Source organism: Python bivittatus, unplaced genomic scaffold (assembly GCF_059951505.1).
Source record: "Python bivittatus isolate LINGU-HERP-01145 unplaced genomic scaffold, Pbiv_v1 ctg000700_np1212, whole genome shotgun sequence".
Taxonomy (NCBI): Eukaryota; Metazoa; Chordata; class Lepidosauria; order Squamata; family Pythonidae; genus Python; species Python bivittatus.
The window spans coordinates 62,701,650-62,722,458 of record NW_028277098.1 but is presented as its reverse complement, the minus strand read 5'-3'; the positions used below and the strand labels follow the sequence as shown (position 1 = coordinate 62,722,458).

General features: G+C 38.3%; 1 protein-coding gene across 5 annotated transcripts; it reads left to right on the top strand.

The window, feature by feature from the left end:
• Positions 1-2,457: 2,457 nt before the first annotated feature.
• On the top strand, positions 2,458-19,792 carry ELK4 (ETS transcription factor ELK4). Of its 5 annotated transcripts, XM_088154372.1 has the most exons (9): positions 2,458-2,694; positions 3,360-3,510; positions 4,005-4,138; positions 9,860-9,937; positions 11,045-11,236; positions 12,276-12,491; positions 13,417-14,313; positions 15,988-16,104; positions 16,193-17,512. In XM_088154372.1, exons 6-9 carry the CDS (start codon positions 12,285-12,287, stop codon positions 16,331-16,333), a joined length of 1,362 nt encoding a protein of 453 aa, XP_088010498.1. In that variant the 5' UTR covers positions 2,458-2,694; positions 3,360-3,510; positions 4,005-4,138; positions 9,860-9,937; positions 11,045-11,236; positions 12,276-12,284; the 3' UTR covers positions 16,334-17,512. The 5 variants fall into 5 exon arrangements, with proteins under 5 accessions (XP_088010498.1, XP_088010499.1, XP_088010496.1 ...); XM_088154373.1 differs by lacking the exon at positions 4,005-4,138 and having other exon boundaries at positions 9,872-9,937; XM_088154370.1 differs by lacking the exon at positions 4,005-4,138.
• The last annotated feature ends 1,017 nt before the right edge of the window (positions 19,793-20,809 follow it).

Sequence of the window (20,809 nt, the reverse complement as noted above, 5' to 3'; positions counted from 1 at the left end):
CGTGGTCTTGAATCAATTTTTCAGTACAGACCTACCTCACAGGACTATTGTGAAAAGAAAATAAATAGACAAATCAATATTTTTTATCATGTTGGAAATTCCTTGAGAGAAGAATAGGATGCAGATGTCATAGCAAATAATTCAGCTCATATAGTGGTTGTTTGAAGAAGTAAACTGTACAGTAAGAACTGAAAATATAAGATTGCAATCTATAATGCATGTATATATATATCAAGGATTCAAACACAATCACAACTTCCAGATCATGCTCACTACATATCTGGTATCACCATGAGTCTTTTCTTCATGTTTTTATGGTATTTGCTATTGCAAAGTTCTTGGCGTACAGATGGTAGAAGTGTAAATCTTTTTACATTTTACAAGTAAAACTTGTAAAATATGCCTTTATCTTAATTGCAGTCAACAGTTACTAAAGAAATACGAAATCTAGAAAAACAGTTCATGAATCTTGTCTTGCTTATATGTACTGATCCAGTTCCCAAAGAATCTTAAACAAGTTACTTTTTGGCTGTGTTGTCATAACACACTCAATCAGGTCAGGCAAAGACGTAGCAACATGTTATGGTTGGTTAGTATAACCTCACTTAGGTTTTTTATAGCTCAGTGAGAATCCAGCCGATATGGTTAGTTTATGATTTTCTACAATCCAGAAAATAGATGAAATTGGTAATTAGATTAAGTATGTTGTATGAACACAGTAATAAGCCTTTCTGCAACTTCTGTAATTGTCAGTTTTGAGAAAATACATATAATTGATGTTGCAGAATCTATCTAACCTTCTAAAGAGATGGGACAGTATAAAAGCCATAAATAGTGAGCTATGCTAGACTTATATGGTAACGATATTTAAGATTGTAATGTTTTCAGTACTATTTTTTCATTCAAGTGTTATTACTCCAAAACTGTCTGAACAAGGTAGAATACCCACTTCTTAGCCAACTAAAGCAACTAAACTTGTCAGTCATGCAGGACTAAACAGTAGCTCCCGTGTTGCTGCTCTTATTGCAACAAGGGCCCTCTATAATTACATGTGACTGGTGAATTTGCTTCACTTGATTTGCTAGGAAGTGGGTGGTCTGAATATATTGTTTTTTTCTAGAACTGGTAGCTGAACATGGTTTTGATTTTTTTTCCTTCATCAAAGCTGATGGTTTATGTGACCAGCAAATTTGTTTGATTTGACTGGCTGGGAAATGTGTGGTCTAGGCTGTTCTGCCTCTTTTTGGATATTTATTATTATTAAGTTGTTAAAGTATAATACTGAAAGGGTTTTTATTTTTAGTAATCACTAATACATTATACTGTTTATCCTTGACTTTCATTTTAAAAGTATCTGTTCCAGCCTGTTCCATTCTGGCATTTGAAGCCTAGTGGAAGATAATTTTAGCTTCTCAATTCTATTATGGTGTTAGAATTTTATTTCTTACCAGGTTCATTTCTGAGCCAGGATGAAAAAAGACCACAGGCAGTTGCATGAAATTAAGTTCTTTATTCTTCACCCAAAAGCAAAAGCGATGACAGCAAGCTGTTAGGTGGGCAGCTGCGCAGGACCTTCTCCCCTCAGTACAATATATATATTCCATTCAGCTCTTCCTTTAGAATATCACCCCTTACTCAGTCACCCATTTCCCATCTTAGTATCATTCCATATTAGGGCCGGCCTGCCTGCCTCCAAAGGCCCTGTTGACCACCTAAACACCTTTTTTGTAGGAAGAAACTATCCTAAGAATGTACACCTTATCTTGTTTCTATGGGTACAGCTTCTTATCTATCAAGGTTAGTGAAAAAGGCCTCCAAGCTTACAAACTTGAAGAAAACAATAAAACAGGATTCAGAAATCCTTATGAAAGTCTAAATGCTTCAATACTAAATATAAGAAATATATATATATATATATATATATTGTGTGTGTGTGTGTAAATACTAAATATGAAATATATTTGTATGTATTTATATAAAGTCTTATATCAATGGTCTGCATTGTATATGAAATCCAAGCTGGGGAAAATATTCTCTGGATTTCAAACCAGTAGCCTCTTAGCAATTCCACCCCCCCCCCCGCCATTGTTTTCTCACTTTCAGGGTTACAAATTATGTTAATAAGGATAAACCAACTAAACAGATTGTTAAAAATAAATAAACCAGGCCTCAAGGCATGTGTCAGAACAAAATAGGCGTGCTCTAAAGAAAACTTCTGATGACTTGCTTTGAGTTTGCAATAAGCAAATACCGTAGCGCTAACCGTCATAACTCTCGCTTTCTAGATACGCTGTCTTTCTCACTGGCTGGTAAAAGCAAGACTCCCACTTACAAAAAACTGCAATGACCAGAAAGCCTTGCGGAATGGAGGCGGGAAGAAGTCTCCCATTGGCCCAATAAGTTACTAAGGCTGTCGCGATTGGGCTCTAGCCTCCCCTTCGCGAGGGGTGGCGGAAGTGCGGGGTACGGTGGCCGTAATTGGACTGGGGAGCCTATCTGTTACGGAGTAAATGCCTGATCTGCCAGGCTGGTCTTGCAACTCGGCTCCTTGTTTCGGTTTTGCCCTCAGAGAGATGGGGAGCCAGATTTCGAGTCTCCGCGGAGGCCGCTGGCCATGAAAGGCAGGCATTCGGCAGGGAGCTCAGCACCTGCCGTTGCACAGGAACCGCTTGGCGCGGGGGGCTCTCCGCCTGGGTGAGTCCGGGGTCGGCTTGGGACCCTTCTCTCTCCTTCTTTCTGGCTGGCTGGTAAAAGCAGCCAGTCGGAGCTGGAATCCCGCCAGGCACGTTGGACGATCTGCGCACCCCGGCCGCTAATCTCTCGCGTGTGCGGAATTTCTTTAACGGACACTCTGCGTATGCTCTGAGTCCCTTCCCTAAAGCTAAGCACATTAAGCGGCTGAGCTACCGCTCTCGGATGAGGTTCCGGGCCTAAGGCTCCTGGTCCTCTCGCCTCCCCGCCCCGTGTTTCCAGATTCCGTGCGGGGCACGAGCAGTCGTCTTTTGAAGTTGTTCTTCTGGCGTGCTCAGCCCCGCCTCGGTTTATCTCCCTGTCCTTCATCATTGTTAGCTGGTTTGTTACTTGTTTTCTGAAAAGTATTCCCATACAACAGTTGTCCCGCATGCTTCATAATTCTGGCTTGCCGTGATATGTGAACGTGGCCGATAAGTGTGAGGGTGACTGAGCAAGGATTTGGAAATGTCTTCCTGGTTCAAGCAAACTAAATCTGTATCTAGAGGCCTATATTGGCTCTGTCTCCACCGCTATTTTGACATTTCCCTACCACTCTCTGGCCTTAATTCTCAGCCTGTAAAGTTTAATCTTAATGCTCCCTTCTTTTTCTGCTTTGAGAACTTCAGATGTGGCCTCTGAAACATGCTGGGATCTTCCTAACCAACCCACAATCTTCCGATTCTGTCATCGTGGCTCTTCAGGAACTCACTCTGCTCTCCTTCACACACACTTTTAGTTATTGCCTTTATGACAGGTACCTGATGCTGCCCATGCATGGTAAGCAAGCTGCATTTGAGATTTCTGTAGATCTACAGACATAGCCATAACCTTTGCACTGGTTGCATGTTTTATGAGGCAAGAGATCATGTGGGGCTACTCCAGATACTTTTTGCTTAGTACCTAAAGTAGGCATACATAATGCGTGTACATGCAAACTACAGAGAGGAAAAGTTGGCTCCTTTTTTTGCAATGGTCATATTAGAAGCAATTCTTTAAAGAAAAGGCCAAAATTGAATTCAGCTTTTCTGTGTGAATTGTCAGAAATATTAGAAATTATTTTATGTATGTGATCTCTGCTTATACAAGGTTTTAAGTTCCTTGTTGATCATGCCCCGTTTTTTTCTAATAGATGAACCTTCTCATTCTACCAGTGAACAATCATTAGAAAAAAGGATAAATTCTGGACTGATAGTTTTCTTTAACTGTCCTGATTATGAATGTGAAACCAGTTACTAAGACTATCTGAGGCATTTCTCTGTTTGCTCCCACAGTTTTCACTCAAATTACTGTTTCTTCTGGAACACACCAAATGTTTATTTCCTACAACTGTTCATTTTCTACTCCAGTCAAAGTTTTGAGAATCTAGTATTATTTTCCAAGATCCATGCTTTGCTTATGATCACCTGTAAGTTTACCCTGACATTTTTTTATAGGTATCTGTTTACTTTTGCTTTGGCCAAAGAGATTTTTCTCTTTCCTTGATTACTCTTAGCTTTCATTGCTGCATATCATAGACCTCTTCTCCCTTATTATTATACTGAAATATCTTGTGTTCTTCTCAGCTGGCTGAATACTTGTCTCTCTAGCTTTGTGTTTTTGCACTGTTTAATAGACTAGCAGAGATAAGTGGCACATGGAGTAGAAGAGACACAGGAGGACTTTTTGGTGACTGGTAGGAACTGCAAATATAATTTGTTTAAGTACAAATGGTGAAGGTGTTCATATTACCATCTACTGGTATTTGGATCTGCTCTTTAAGGAGGCCCTTTCATTAAATCTTAACTATCAGAGGATCTCATGTCTCATAAGAAAAAGTTGAAAGAGTTTGGTATTGTATGCAAGTATTTCACTTGTCAGTATGTCTTATACTGATATAGATCTCAGCAGACATACTTCTAAAGGTTAATGTTTAAACAGTGAGTGAAGCAGATTCTCTTTCAGAGCCTGTGTTATATGTATGAAAACGTTAAGATTTCTTTTGTGGTGTCATGTGGATGAGGACATTTGTGTGTCTGCATGCTTCTGTGTACGTGCCAGTAACTTGGATGAAAGCAGCTACAAACGCATTGAAATCTTGTTATTCCATTCAGCACTTTGGCTCTGAAAGGATATAGTAGTTATTTGTACCGAACTTGGCTTACTTTTTCTGCTGTGAACTTTGATTTTTTCCCCTGGAAATGTTTATTAGATCACATGACTTGTGTAAAACAAAAGCTACAATACATATGTATAAATATTTTCCTGATAACAAGAACAACAAATAGATGGTCCTGAGTCAACCAAGATGGCAGGAGCTGCTCACAGGAAGAACTCTCAATTAGCATCCCTCAGTGGCAGTATACTTGTACCTCACAGAGAAGAATTGGGGTCAGAAGATGTAGCCTGATGGTGCTCATCCCATTTCCCCCATCTTTTAAGTCAGTCTTCTTGCAACTTGGTGCACAAGTGTATGTTGGACTTCAGCTTCTATAATTCTACCATGAAACTCACTAGGTGATTTTGTGACAATCATTGTTTTCTGAGCCCAACCTACCTCATAGGTTTATTGTGAGAATAAAATGACGACGTACCCCCCTTCTTCCTGTAAAACCTGGGAGTTGTAGTCACAACATATACAGAGGACACCAGCTTGGTGAAGGATAGCTAAGAACTTCAGTACTATTTTTGGAGTCAGTGATATTCTCTAGTGTTTCAGGTTATTGCTTAAGTCTTTTGTAGCGTCGTTGATGTGACTATTGTCACAAAAACCATTATTAGCCAATTTTTTGCAGGCTTTTAGATTTAAAAAAACAGTATATGCTTGCCAAGATCTGAAGTACAGCTGAAGTACAAATTCAGTACAACAGTTGGGAGTACAGCTAGCAAAGCTACTAATGTTTACCATGGTAAATATGGTACATAGGATATGACTTTTGAAGTTGAAGGTTATTTTCAAAGTTGTCTGAAACAGTGTAGTGTTCTGCTGCTTTAAGAAGAAAAGTAAATACAAAAATGCACATACATATAGCTAGCACATATAACATAGCCAAGGTGTATTGGTCTGCAATTTCCAAGACCTCCAGGTATCTTGGAAGGTAGGGGAAAATTGCAATAGATTGTATTGCATGCACTTCTGTCAATTGGATTTAGATGTTGCTTAAATGGAACTATTTTGTAAACTTCCATTTTAGCCTTGTATGTATTTGGAAAATCTTTGGAAGCTTTACTATTTGAGCATGTAGGGAAGAACATTTTTTTTTACTTGTGTAGTAGATGGAGGTCTTTGAAGTTTGTTCTGCAGCTGCAAGGCTAAATGGACAAACTGATTAGAAAAAGGAAAGTAGCTTGCCCATTATTTAACATTCCACAAGCTATAGCCATAGATCCCTCAAGAGATACAAGGAATTCTCTTTCATGTGTATGTATTTTAGGTAGCAACTTCTGGAATGCAAGAAGTTTGAATTGTAAGGGACAATATACTAAACATTTGCAGAAATTCTTTGACTATATCAAGCAACCTACAGGTGGATTTAGGTTTTTCTCTCTCTGATCATGCTGCTAATTCAGCAGGTTTTGGGGATGTTGTTTGTGGGAAATAGTGGCCTTTTTGCCATAGGATCTAGGCTGTATATATATGTTAAATACAGTTATGAATCATTCATGTGAGCTGATATGTAAATAAAAAAACCCAGTAAGCTTAAAAATATTATTCAATCACAGGAACAAATAAATCCTTTGTATTATAAGGATTTATGTATGTATATATAAAAATAAAGAACATTAAAAACTTGACCAAAATGGAAGCATATTTCTTGCACAGTATTAGACAGAGGATGCCAGTGTAAAAAACTCCTACCGCAGGAAGTTTAATTAGAAAAGGACCTGTCCATTAAAGTAGTTGCTCTAAATATACTACGCCATACGTAATGGGGTACATTTATTTATTTATTTATCAAATTTATATGGCTGCCCATCTCACAAAAAGTGACTCTGCGTAGTGTACAGCAAAAAATATAAAAATAATAAACATGTTAAAAGCAGTCAAAAAGTTAAAAAAAATAAAACACACAAGAAATTAGATCAGCAAGGGAGCCCTCTCAAGATTTCACCGGTCCCCTGAGATCCCCAGGCCAGATGACATGGCCAGGTCTTGAGGGACTTCTGGAAAATAAGTAGGGATGGAGATGACCTCACTTTGTGGGGTGTGTGTGTTAATTTCATGACATTTATTTACATACTGTCCCTCTCCCAAGGTTTTGAGTGCTTTACAAAGTACATTTCAATCCTGATCAACAAGATCAGACATGATCAAAGATCAAAGATGTCACCATTAAAATTCAAATGCTTTCCTAAACAAGATTCTTTTAATTCCTTCATGAAGGAGTTTATGTGGTAGGATGTAGTCCTCAGATATCTTAGCCTTAAACTCTGTGTCGTGTCAAGCTGGAGGGAAGTACTGCTTGGTGTACTACAGGGCTCTATTCTATCCCTGTGTGTTTAACATATCATTAAATTACCTGGATGAATGATTAGAAAATATTTGCAGCCAACACAAATGTAGGCAGATTGCAAAAACTTAGAAGCTAATATCAAAATCTGAGGGATTTTGATAAACTGAAACACTGGTCAGAAACCAGCAGGATGAATTTCAGCAGGAACAAATGCAAATTCTTATGTTTGGGTAAGAAAATCACAGGCATGAGTATAGGATTGAGGCCATACTGGATAGCAGTATATGTGAAAAGGATCTTGGTGTCTTGATGGATCACAAGATGAACATGAAGCAACAGTATGATGCAGCAGCAAGAAAAATCAAATGGGTTGTCAGGATCAAAAGAAGAAATAATTTCTTTCTATTCTGCTTTGGGCAGACCACACCTAGAAAATTGTATCCAGTTCTGGGCACTACATTTTAGGAAGGACACTGGCAAACTGGAATATCCAGAGCAGAGCAACAAAGATGATAAAGTCTCTGGAAGGAAAAACTTACTAGGAACACTTGGAGGGTTTGGATATATTTAGCCTGAAGGAGAGAAAACTGGGGAGACATGGTGGCTGTCTTCAAATATTTAAAGAGTTGTCAAGTATTAGGGCAAAATTGTTCAGAGTTGTTCTAGAAGCGAGGACAAGTAACAGTGGATTTAAATTTCAAGGAAATAGATTTTGGTTGAACATAAGGAAAAATATGGTTAATAATAAAAGCTATTCAACAATGGAACAGATTTCCTTAGAAAATGGTGGACTCACTTTAGCTGCAGGTATTTAATAGAAGTTGGATGACTATCTGTCAGGGATGCTATAGTTGTACATTCCTATACTAGGCAGTATGCTTATGAAGTTTCTCAGCCATCCAGGTGGAATTGTCTGGAGGTTGGATCATGGCAACTGCACTTCTTTTCATTTTTAGTAGAGAGGTTTCGCTACTTGTTCAAGCAGCTTCTTCGGTCTAAAAAAGTTGGTTAGGGGGACCCCATAAAAGCCTTCCAGGGTGGCTGTGTTTCCTACTAGCATGATAGGCTTGTTGAGGGACAATATACTAGGCAGGGGGTTGGACTAGATCATCTTCAAGATACCATCAAACTCCTACATTCAGTGAGTCTCTCACAGTTCATAGATAAAAAGCAATGTCTTGAATTTTGCTCAAAACAGTGAAGAAGTTCCAAGGTTGATAATACAGTACACGGTTTTCAAAATGCAAGCTTCACAGATGTCTGGCCACCGTATTTTGTCCTGGCTATAGTTTCCAGGCATTTTTCAAGGAGACCCCGTATAGAGCACATTACAATAATCTTAATAAATTGTGCTCTAAAAGTGCACCATGGTTTCTGGGGCTCCCCTTGCCTATTATAGCTGTCACAAACTGTACCAAGGGCAACATACAATCAGAGAAAGAACTTTTAGGCATTCCAGTGTCTTTGCTGTGTTGCTTAAGCCATACACAGAAGGATTTCTGGATACTGTAGTGAGCTCTTGAGCCATTCTGTCCTATGGCATTTGAAAAGCAACTGCTGTATTTCACTGCTTGATTCCTAGTATTTCACCAAATTGTTGCTTAAGCTTTGCATAGTCCAACATTTTGCTAAAGGAATATGCTAAATCTTCAGCTCTGAACTATTATCCCTGATCATCAACAGTCAACATAAACAATTTATTTGAAACATTTTCCCCAGTTCTGCAATCCAATAAGCCTCCAGAACAATCTTCCCTCCCCCTGCCCCCCCAAAAAGAGAGATAGACACAAAGAAACAAAGAGATGTGTAAGGGGAAAGGAGGAACACAAAAAGCATACTGGTGGTTTATTTGGTTGGCCTGATTGGAGAGAATGTTTCCTCGTGAACTGAGTGTACTTAGGTTTCCACTTCATCTTTCCGCATTCTGGGTTGGCATTTTTTTCTTCTCTTTTTTCTTTCTTTAGTTTCTTTAGTTTTTCTTTACATTCCCAAGTTCAAATTGAATCTGTTTATTTTTCCCTTGTTTCAAGGTGAGATGGTTCCTCAAAAGCTCTTCTCACACTAGTTGGGGGTTGGGTTGGTGCTATTAAGAGCTATTTGATAGCAGTTGACCAAAACTGTTTTATGCAGTTTTGGTTTAGCTTTTTTTGGGGGGGGGGTGCCATATTTGTCCCAATGCAACCCATGATGGATGCAATATAAGATAAACCAAGGATCTGACTGTAATACTCCATCACCAAAGCTAAGCAAAACTTTTGAAAGAGGTGCTTTGCAATGTGCAGAAGCACAAAAAAGCACTTCTAATGGTTAAAGCAGATACAAATTTTTCAAGGCTCATGCAGCTGCTTCAGAAACTGAATCTAGCTGTCTGCATGTGTATGGTGCTTTGCTTTGCTTTTTTCCCCTTCTTTAATGATTCAGCGAGAATTGCTTTGTTCATGCTTCTGCTCATTGTAAAGAACTTCTTTTAAAGACTTTGGAGCAGGCTACCACGCACCAGTTACACTTTAGCCTGTATGGCATCTGCCTTCCAGTAATTGTCTTTCCCAGCCTTCTTACCCAGTAATCTACAGCAGAAATGTTGGAGACTGAACAAGAGATCTTTATGCATAAAAACCCTGCAGATGTGTTTCTTTATATGAATTAGTCAGTACTGTATTGAAAATTTAGTAGAAAAATAATTGCTTCCTCTTTAGTTTTTGTTTCAGTATTTTCTTGACAAATGGAAGAAGCTCATTGGGGAATGCTGATTTTATCAATCTCGTGACCTCCAGGTGTGTAGACTATAACTCTTATCATCCGTTGCCAGCAGAAATGCAGGATACAAATGTTCACAAATACTTCTCTTTTGTGTCCCTTATAACTTTGGTTGTGCTCTCCTAAGATTGTTGATAAGGAGGACTTCAAAAGATATCTTCTTACTTGTGATCTACTGGCATTGACTTCAGTCAAAGTTGGAATAGGAAAGAAATATGATTTGCTCTTGGGTACAGGTAGTCCTCCCTTCATGCCCACTCATTCAGCAACCGTTCAAAGTTACGACAGTCCTCATAATTGCAGCCATCACAGCATCCCTGTGGTTACATGATCACGATTTGGGTGCTTGGCAACCGGCTTGCAGTTATGACATTGCAGCATCTCACAGTTATGGGATCACCATTTGAGACCTTCGCTGCCAGCTTCCAACGAGCAAAGTCAATGAGAAGCTGGCAGGAGGTTGCAAATTGCAATCACTGTGATTGCATGGGATTTACCTAACTGGCAACTGGGCTGCCATCATAAGTTGGCGTGGTCATGTGATATTGTACCTTACAATTACATCGCTTAGTGATGGAGTTCCCGGTCCCAATTACTGTTGGTAAGCGAGGACTACCTGTACTCTAGGATAGTAAAAGTAATGAGACTTGTCACAGACATCTGCTTTTTCTGTGACCTCCATTTCTGCCTGTTTTCTTACCTGGGCAGTCTGCGGGCATCAAATGTCACAAATCTTCTTGGAAGGTAAATTGAAGAGATCTACAGTATTAAAAATAGATGAAATGACAGATTGTATCTCAAGGAAGGAGACAGTTGTCTTAATGGATACTTTAAATAAAAATGCTGAGCCCTACTTAAATATTATGCAAATACTTTTCTTGAGCCAACTACATTCTGGCATCTCTTCTGAATGGGCTACTTTGTCATATTCTGTAAATTTTTTCTTGGTACTTTTCCAAAGGTTTTACAGTAATAGAATTATTATCAGTTAATTTCTTAGACTATAAATTTTCAGTAGAATTGCAATAAATTGTATTATTTATGCTATTTGGAAAGTGATAGACTAAGACTTCTTCATGTTTGCTTTCTTCTTTGTGTTTTTTTAATTTATTTTTTGACACTAGTCTCATGATCCTGATTCCTCTTTCACATCTGTGTCTGTAACCTGGAGGACTGAGTACCAAAGTAAAGATCCATTAGTATCTGCTGCCTTCCAGATGTTTGGGTTCACAACTTCTGGAAACCCTTATCATTGGCCTTGTTGGCTGGGGCTGCTGGGAATTGATCTTCATTAGAAATGTGGATTTTTGTAAAAGGTATGCTTATGGTACTCAAAAGAAGGACGGACGACAAGGTCATAATGTCAATATTTCCATCTATAAAATTCTTTCTGTTCTTCTGTTGTATGTCACTGGGATCTTTCCTGCATTATTCAGCTGTAGAAATCTGGGGAAAAATAATGTAAAATTTGATTTGGAAAGCCAAGAGGAGGTTATTTGAACCATTTCATATCTTGTATTTACCCGAGAGGAAGATGACTCTGAATGCAAGATAGTGCTTCTCCAGAAAAAGGAAGGTTATAAGGAGAGAAACACATCAGTCTCTATTGTCATATTCTCAGGAAATCTAAAATGAACCTATCCCTCTTTTTTTAAAGTTAAACTGGGGTAAAAACACCTAGTCCTCCTTTCAGGTAACAATAGTATTATATTTTTTAAAATGTACCTCTAAAACTAATAGGTGAATGGGACTATAGTATGTCTGCAAAAGGTCTCTCATCAGAAAGCCTGCAGATGCAGATTAATGATTTTTGCCTAATATATAAAATAGTATTTTATTTTGTTACTATTATTTTCTAATTTATTAGATGAATGTAATATTGATGTCAATGTTTAAAGTAACATGCAAGTCAGACTTGAATAGGCACTCCTCTGTTCATCCCCAGTTATACTTTTTCTGTCATGAGAAAACATGTAGTTCAATGGCTGTACTGAACTAGTTTGTTCTTTGTACGTGATATTTTTTATCTTGAATGGAGGGAGAAATTTTATTTGGCTGCTATAGTGGCATAGTCCCTTATGAGGTGAATCAGACATACAGTATGTCATTTTGGCAAAATGAATATAGGGTGTCAGTGCGATTCTTCCAACTGATCTGATTTAGCAAAGAAGGCTAAGGAGGTAGAAAAGCAGATTGTATAGCAAATGTGGGTCCCCTAAAATTTGAGGTGACTTTCTCTGGGCAACCTCTCTCTCATCAGATAGCACTAATGGCCATCCACAGGAGATGTATTTGTTCCCAAAGTATTGTGCATGATCTTGGTGACAACCTTATCTCCTCTCTTCTGAATTTCAGTTCATTGCTATGGACAGTGCTATCACCTTGTGGCAGTTCCTTTTGCAACTTCTTCAGGAATCTCAGAATAAGGATATTATCTGCTGGACCTCCAATGATGGAGAATTCAAACTTTTGCAGGCAGAAGAGGTGGCCCGTCTTTGGGGGATCCGTAAAAACAAGCCCAGCATGAACTATGACAAACTCAGTCGTGCACTCAGATATTATTACGTAAAGGTAATTCTGGTCTGTGACCATAATAAAGATGATATATATTATTACGTAAAGGTAACTCAGCCTTTTGTTTGCCTCAAATGTTTAACTTTCCTTGCATTCCAGTGGCTCTAGAATTAGTTTTTTTTTCTTCACTGACCTCAGTGGCAGGAATGCTGCTTGTAATTTTATAATACGCAAATTGTAGCATTCAGCACATTGCTACAGAATAATGCAAGTGCCATTGAATACTGTCTACAGACTTTGAAATGGCTGTAGTTCATACCGTTCTGCTAAATATTTCATGTGTTCATTTCCCTTCAGCTACATCAAAATGTTATATACAGCCAGCTTTGAATACTTGATGGTATCTTGAATTTCTTGATGCTGAAATGCACCATCGATACTGATAGAAGTATTATACCCGAGATCAGAAATTGGCTTATATTATATTGCCTTCTGAATCAACACAATAAAATATACAGTTGACTGAATCCATGTTCATTATGAGCAAACTTTTTTTAAAGCTGTGCTGTACTTTTAAATCCATTATTTATTTTTATTGTTGACGGATTTGTTGGTGTATGGCTGTCCTGACAGAGTGAAATGGGAAGTACATTCTTAATTTCCCCAGTGCTATATGCTTTTTGACAAGTGGATGTTTGTCCTCAACAGTTGGGTATGTGTCCTGATTAGAACATGGATGTGTACCCCCAAATCCCTATGAAAGACACCTTGTACTTTCAAAACAAAAGTGAGGAAAGATGTAGGTTTGAATCCAGAACTACGCAGAGATTCTTTAGCCCATTGAGATCAGTGGGACTGAATCAGTCACAGTTCCCTCATCTTTATTTAATGATACTGCCTCCTTGACTAGATGAACTATGTCTGGAACAAGTATTCAAGCAGGGGGTGCCTAATGCCTGTTTTATTTTCGATGTTTTCACAGAACATCATCAAAAAAGTTAATGGTCAAAAGTTTGTTTACAAGTTTGTATCTTACCCAGAGATTTTGAATATGGATCCGCTGGTTGTTGGCAGGATTGAGGGTGAGGCTGAGGCACAGGCTGGCTTTGTTGATACTAGCAACACTACAAAGGACATTGAGACTTACGGGAAAGAGAAGCATCAGGCCTGTGCAAAATCCTCCAGTCGCAATGACTATATCCACTCAGGCCTATATTCTTCATTTACTTTGAACTCTCTTAATTCCTCCTCTTGTGCAAAACTGTTTAAGCCAATTAAGATGGAGAATTCAGCTGAGAAACTGGCAGAGAAAAGAACTTCTCAGGATCCGACACCTTCAGTCATAAAATTTGTGACCATGTCCTCCAAAAGGCCTTCAATATCTCCCCTTGCCTCGACTATTCAACTGACTTCTACTATCTCTGCTGCCTCTGTCCTATCTTCAGGTTCAGATGAAAGTCTCCAGGCTTTGGAATCTTTAGTAACACCTAAAGGGGCAACCACTGAAAGTTCAGCATCTTTGCCAGGCTTGACCTCTAATTGTAACTCTACATCTCCTGCAACCTCCACATCTCCTAGTCTCCAGGTTCCACCCAAATCTCCCTTGCCACCGTTAAGCTCTAATTCTGATCTGGTTATAGACACAGAAACAGAGTCTGTAGTTTGCCAGCAGCTAGAGCACTCTCAGAATCAAGCCTCAGAGGTTAAAGAGCAGGGTTCCTCCATGTTTGAAAAGGATCTTCGTCATAGCAGAACTAGAAAGCCCAAAGGGCTGGAGATTACTCCCACTCTGGTTATTACTGGCAGTGACCCCAGTCCACTGGGAATACTAAGCCCATCTCTACCAACTGCTTCTCTTACACCAGCACTTTTTTCACAGGTAATCCTGTCTTTTACTTCAAACCCAAATTCTATATGTGGACTAGCAATAGTGTAGAAGCTTGACTGCTGATTCTTGGGAAAGAAGGGTGCTTTTTTTTTTTTTAAGCTTGGGAATAAAAGTAGGTATTTAAGAGGCTGGATGGCTATCTAGCCAAGGTTGTTGTTCACCAGATAATTGTCAAAATCTGTTTAGTATTTTATATTAGTCTGTGCTTGATGGAGTTGATGCAGAATGCTTAATGTTGCTGGAGGTTTTTGAAATATTACCTTTTCTTAAGAGACCCAAAGCTTCCTAGACATTTTAAAAATTATTCCTAGTAAGGACAAATGCCAACGTTTCACTGTTTAACCATGGTTATCTAATTAGGAGTTGCTATGAGATAATACCTTCTCTCCCTCTTAGAGAGAAACTTCTTCAGCTGTTGAAGACCATATTTAATTATTATGCCTACAGCAACATTATGTGCAGCTAAATTTTTACTTAACATAGCATTTTAAAAATTTGTTTCTAGGTAGTTTCATATTCTAAATTAAGCAAGAACCCTAATGTACTTTCAGCTATAAGTTAATTTTGCTGCAGATATAAAAATTGACCATAATGAGTAAGCAAGTGAGTTGAATGCAATGAAAAATAGAGAGGTGATGGAGAATAGACAATCCAATAGAATGATTTAACTATGATTAAGTAGTTGGGATTAAATCCCAAAATGGCAACCTTGGAAAATTCTGTAAAATATAATGTGGGGGTGATTGTATGTATTTAGAAGATTTATAAGCCACTTTTTAGGGGTAAAACCTCCCAAGCTGTAAAGTTCCAGAAAACAGTAAAACAATGATCAAAATGAAAACAAAAGTAAAATCAGAGTAACAACTTGAAGCTGATGCTTTAGATTCATGGAATTCAGTGAACATATCAGAATATGACTTGTCTTATATGTAATTTAAAAAAAATTAATGTGAATTCTGCCTAGTTCTATTTTATGATCATCTGTTCAGGGCATCACTTTTTTTTTTGTTAAAAACGTGTTTTCACAGGTCACTTGTTTTATTTTTGTCCCATCAGTGTTTCTTGAGCAGGAAATAAAATAATAATCTAATGAAGTCAGACAAAACTAATAAGGTTTCCCCTCCATCTCACCATACCTGTTAGGATCTGACACTGAAACAGAGAAAATCTTGGTTCATGTCCTCCTCTTGCTGTATCCGAAAGAGGTAGATAGCTGATCAAATTGTCTTCCCATTTTTGCAGTGTGACATAGTTTTCAGTGCATAGACTAGACAGAACTAGTTCGGGATTTTCATCTTTTATAATGCATTTGTGTGAGCTGTGGATAAAATATGAGATAGCTTATACTGCATGCAAGTAAGAAGAAAGCACAAATGTTGGGAATTAATTCAGATAATTCCAGATGTAGTTTCCCCCCCCCTTAGAATGTGTTTCATTGAGTTCCCCTTTTATTGTTGCTTTACACATACTAATAAAAAAAATCTATAAATCAAAGTGACTTTCTTCTCTTCATCAACTGTCATTTTGGAGTCTGATCCCAGACTACAGTAGTGATGTTAAAACAAATGTCTTGCCTTAGTGGTATTAGAAGCTTGTTAGCCATATTGAACTTAATGAGTATTTCCAAATGATTAGTTTTATCCTATTGTTCTATATGTCCCACAGACACCTATTTTACTGACGCCAAGCCCCTTGCTCTCCAGTATCCATTTTTGGAGTACTCTCAGCCCAGTTGCTCCCCTCAGTCCAGCAAGATTACAAGGTGCTAATACCCTCTTCCAGGTATGTTTCAGATCATGACAACAATCAAAGTCCATGTATCAGATATTTCCTAAATATTCATGTAAGTGTGAGCCTTTTTCTTCATTAGGACAAGGTTGTGCAACCTTATTTAAGCCAAGGGTCTGTGATGGAATGGACTTATGAAGGCCAGGCTCAGGAAGATAAGTGTGTTCTTAGCCCCCAACAGGAGTGTGGGAAGTTCAAGAAGATGAGGCTGGCAGCTCCCTAAGGAATTCACAGTGTTGTGGCTGGCTGGCTTGGGAACTAGGGTCCAGTCTGGCGAGATTTCTGTCTGGAGATTGAAGCTAATAAACGCAACAGAACTGTATTTGCATTGTCTCTTGGAGTTTTTTGGGCTGAACCTGACATCACTGAGTCTGGGGAGATTGATGTGGCTTCTTACTGTGGAAAATGATATGAGGATAGGTATAAGTGCCATTGTTGAGCTTGTTGCTGCTTTTCTTCCTCTTATTAAGACTTTTTTCCCCAAATAAACAGGCTTATCTGTATCGGGGAACCATGTTTATCAGGGATTAGCAACTGCTTTGGGGCAGGAGCTCATTTGAAATGTTGAGAGATGTGATGAGTATTCTCAGAAAATGGCTGCCATAGAAGACTTTCCTGTTCATGAAAGGTGGACATGAACAGAAAGTAAAATAACCTCCCAGGATGCTCTTGATTATCCCTGTGAGGACTTTGTAAAGCCCAAAGACCTTCTGGTTGATAAATAAGATAGTGTGGTGCTTTACTATGCAATAAAATTATACAGTACTGCATCTGCACACTCAACCTGATGGTGGGTCCCATGAGGCCATTTTGTAACTTAATTATCCCAGAATCATACAGTTGGAATGGGAATTCTACCTGGGATCTGGGAGTTGAACTCCACACATCTTAAAGTTGCTGAGGTTAAGAAACTGATTCAGGCCACTGAGTACACCCCCCTGCTTAAGGAATTGGAAGAGGAAAGTTGGAAATGGTTGACTCTTTTTTGCTTGATTTGAGAGTTTTAAGGGAGTTCAAGGGTGGGAATGGGAGAGTTCACCTCTCTTAGGCTTTTTTTTATTCATATTTCTGCAGAAAAATCCAAAACACAGGAGAAAAATCAATAACTATAAAGGCCCTTGTGTTTTAAGATTTTACTGCTAGAAGAAACGACTTGGTAACTCAGGTGCTTGCCTTTTGAAGCCATTTGATAAAATCATTTCATAGCATGAATAAAGGGCTGGATAGGCTTCCCTCTTCAAAAACAATCATATGAAATTGTTACTCTGTCTTCAGCTGAAGAATCTAAAGCCTGTGAATGTTTTGCTGATGGCAAAGCCTTGATGCTTCAGATACCAGTGGAAATGATAACTAAAAATGCAAACATTACCTTATACACAACTGTAGCATTAACATCTGTTTCTGTTTTATAGTTTCCATCAGTGCTGAATACCCACGGACCATTTACTGTATCAGGAATGGACGGGCCTTCCACTCCTGGCCCTTTCTCCCCAGATTTACAGAAGACTTAGTGTATGGCTTTTGGGAAATGGACAGCTTGGAGTAACAAGAGAAAAAGGTTTCATTAAAAATGCTGCAACCCAAGTTTTAAAGAGCAGTTTTTAATTCCATGGAGACAATTTAAACTGACTTGGTTTTTGCTATTCCTGGTTCAGATGCCTTTGCAAAATCCTCTTTAAGACATATGAGAATTCATTAGGAAGTGCCTTAATTGTGGAGACGCTTCTCCAGAGTTTCTCTCCCCCCCTGCTCCTTACTGCTTCTTTTGACTGAAGAAAGCTTCTTTTAATTAAAAAAAAAACATTTTTGTATAATAATTGAATTGGTATTGGACAGAACATGCAACTGGTATCAGATAGTTTTTGACTGATATCCTTCATTCCTTTGCTTTTTGTTTTTTATGTCAAAATATTAATTCATGGAAGCTGGCATTCCAAGAAATGCTTGGAAAGTGAATAAAAAAACTTATTTTTTACAGTGGATTCCAATGACCTTAAGGAGAAGCTTTAACACTGCATTTTACAGTAGTGTAGAAGAGAGTTGAGGAAAATTTTAAGAGTGGTTGCTATGGATAAGGAAACTCTTTTTCCTTTGGCAAAAATGCCAGTTCATCTATCACATAATAGTGTGGTATTTTGTATGTTTGAATGGTATAGATATGCATAGATCATGGGTTGAATTGCTTTGATCTTCCAAAAAGATTGGAAGGTTTTAAGATTTGATAAGCCAAGTCAAGAAAAATAAAAGCAAATCCCTTGTTACATAATAAAGAAGAATTGAGCAGATTGTGCTGATTGAAGATCCATGCAGTGGATTTGTTCTGGCACTGGGTTAATAAGCATTTATTTGTCATGCTGTGGGTTATTGTTGTCTTGCTTCTTGATAATGTTGTACATAGGTATGACATTTGGGAAGTGAATGTTTATAGTTTGTTCTTTTTCCCTCTCAGCAAATGAAGAACCAAAGAAACATGCCTTCTCTTGGCCTCTTATATATTTAGGTGTTCCTTTAAATATAAGTGGACTGAAGTTTTGAATGTGTCCAAGCCTCTGAAGTTAGAAGTGTGCCATTATTAGAAAGTACTGTGGCTAATTAAATGTTTGAGACTGGAGGGAGAAAGAGCAAGATGGCACATGTTGTTTGTAACATGGAAGGAGTAAAATGTGCTTCTAGCCTGTACTTAATCTTGTGGGAAGATATTCATTGAGTAACAACTTCAGCATGATGGTAGTTGAGACTTCTTTGTAAACTGATGGTAACATAATGACAGCTTGCTGAAGTGAGAGTCTTATTTTGGGGGCTAGAAATGGAAGGTATAATGGATAGATCTAAACACCACTAATAGTAGTTGTCTCTCAGCTGAAAGAATTTCAAGAAGATTCACCCTTTCTGCATAACATTTATATTCAGGCCCTGTTACATTTCAGAAAGCACCTTAAATCTTGTCGCTTTAATAGCTTATTAGAAAGTTGAAATAGATACCAGAAAAGTGTTTTAATACTTTTTATGTATGGGGGTTGGCTTGGATTGAAAAGGGCTAACAACCTGTGGGTTTTAATTCATATACTTATTCAGGCACTCTGAAAAGGCCTCATACCATTTCAACCTGTATGTTGGTATGCAAGAGTGCCTCAAGGTAATGTATCAAACTAAAGGAAGACTAAAGGAAGAGACATTTGCTGATTTATCAGCATTAAACTAGATAATGAGAGATCCCTGTGAATGTGTTATACAGAATGGTGCAAAATTTAAGTAACTGCGCTATCCTTGAGTGAAAAACCTTTTAATTGGCTCGATCTGTAGTTGGCTCCCTTGATCAGGCAGGGATTCGAAAGGCCTTTTGTCTTTTGTTGTACCTAATTGAATGTGCAATATTTCATAGATCTGCTTTCAGTATAGGCATGCAAAACAACACTGGCAGGTAACAAAAGTAGATGTCCTGCATTCTTATACTTGCACGGCAGGCAACGTCCAAGTCAGAGCAGCACTTTTTAAGGGCAGCCATTCTGGACTGGCTGCTGTTGGCACATGTATTAGATAGAGGAGGTTTTAAAAATGAAGTTTGACTAGAACTCTACCACGTATAGTAACGGTGGTTAAAATATTTGCTCTTCATCTCCTTTGTCACACAGACAACAGAAGGGGCTGGCGAATTCCAACTGAATGAGAGAAAAAAAAATAACTGATGGACTAAACAGCCATTTGTCACAGATGTTTTTACTTAGATTCCTGCACTGCGCAGAGGGTTCGATTTGATGACCTAAATCAATGTTTCTCAAACTTGGCCACCTTAAGATGTGTGGACTTCAACTCCTAGAATTCCCCAGCCAGCTGTGCTGGCTGGGGAATTCTGGGAGTTGAAGTCCACACATTTTAAAGTGACCAAGTTTGAGAAACACTGGCCTAAATGGCTTCTGCCTTCCGTGTGGGTCTGTCCTGCTTCCAGTACTGTGCTTTCCTGTGTGGTATGAGAAGTAGCTGCACATAATACATGTATTTAGATTTGCAAGTGAACCAAAACTTAGATCATCCTGAAAGTAGTTTTGTTTATCCTAGTTTCACAATCTGGTCCTACTAGTCTCAGAAAAAATGTACAGCTATAAACCACTGGTCATCTTATGCTGAGGTCCAGGTGCAGCATATCCATTTTTAGTGACTTAATAGAACTCTGTCCTTTCATTTTATGAAGGAGGTGTGTGAGAGAGATATTTTTAATTTCTCTCTCCCTGCTTCATCATTGATAAATCATTTGGGAGCAATAGGTACCATTTGCCTCTTATTTTCTATTTAAGAAAGAGCTTTGGGAGTCAGAACTGGAGGTGGCTACTATATTTTGGTATGGAAGATAACAGTCTGTACTATTACATAGTATCATTGCATAGAGACGCTTCCCTTTGTAATAAAGGTTTTTAAAACCATTCCCAGTTGTAAACTTTTGTGTAATTTATTTAGACAAATTCTTTATACTGGCCTACTTCCCAGCCAGTTGACCTGCTATTTTCTTTTTTTAATTTCATATGGTTATATTTTGAATAGAAATGTTGTTCCATTGCAGCCACTCACCTAGGTACTTCATTAATGTTTTCTAAAAACCCATTTAGTAAACATGAAACACTGTACTCTTACCATTAAGGATGGAAGAAATGCAGGTTGAGGTGATAATGAAGGGTTAACCTCCATTTTACACCCCAGATAATAA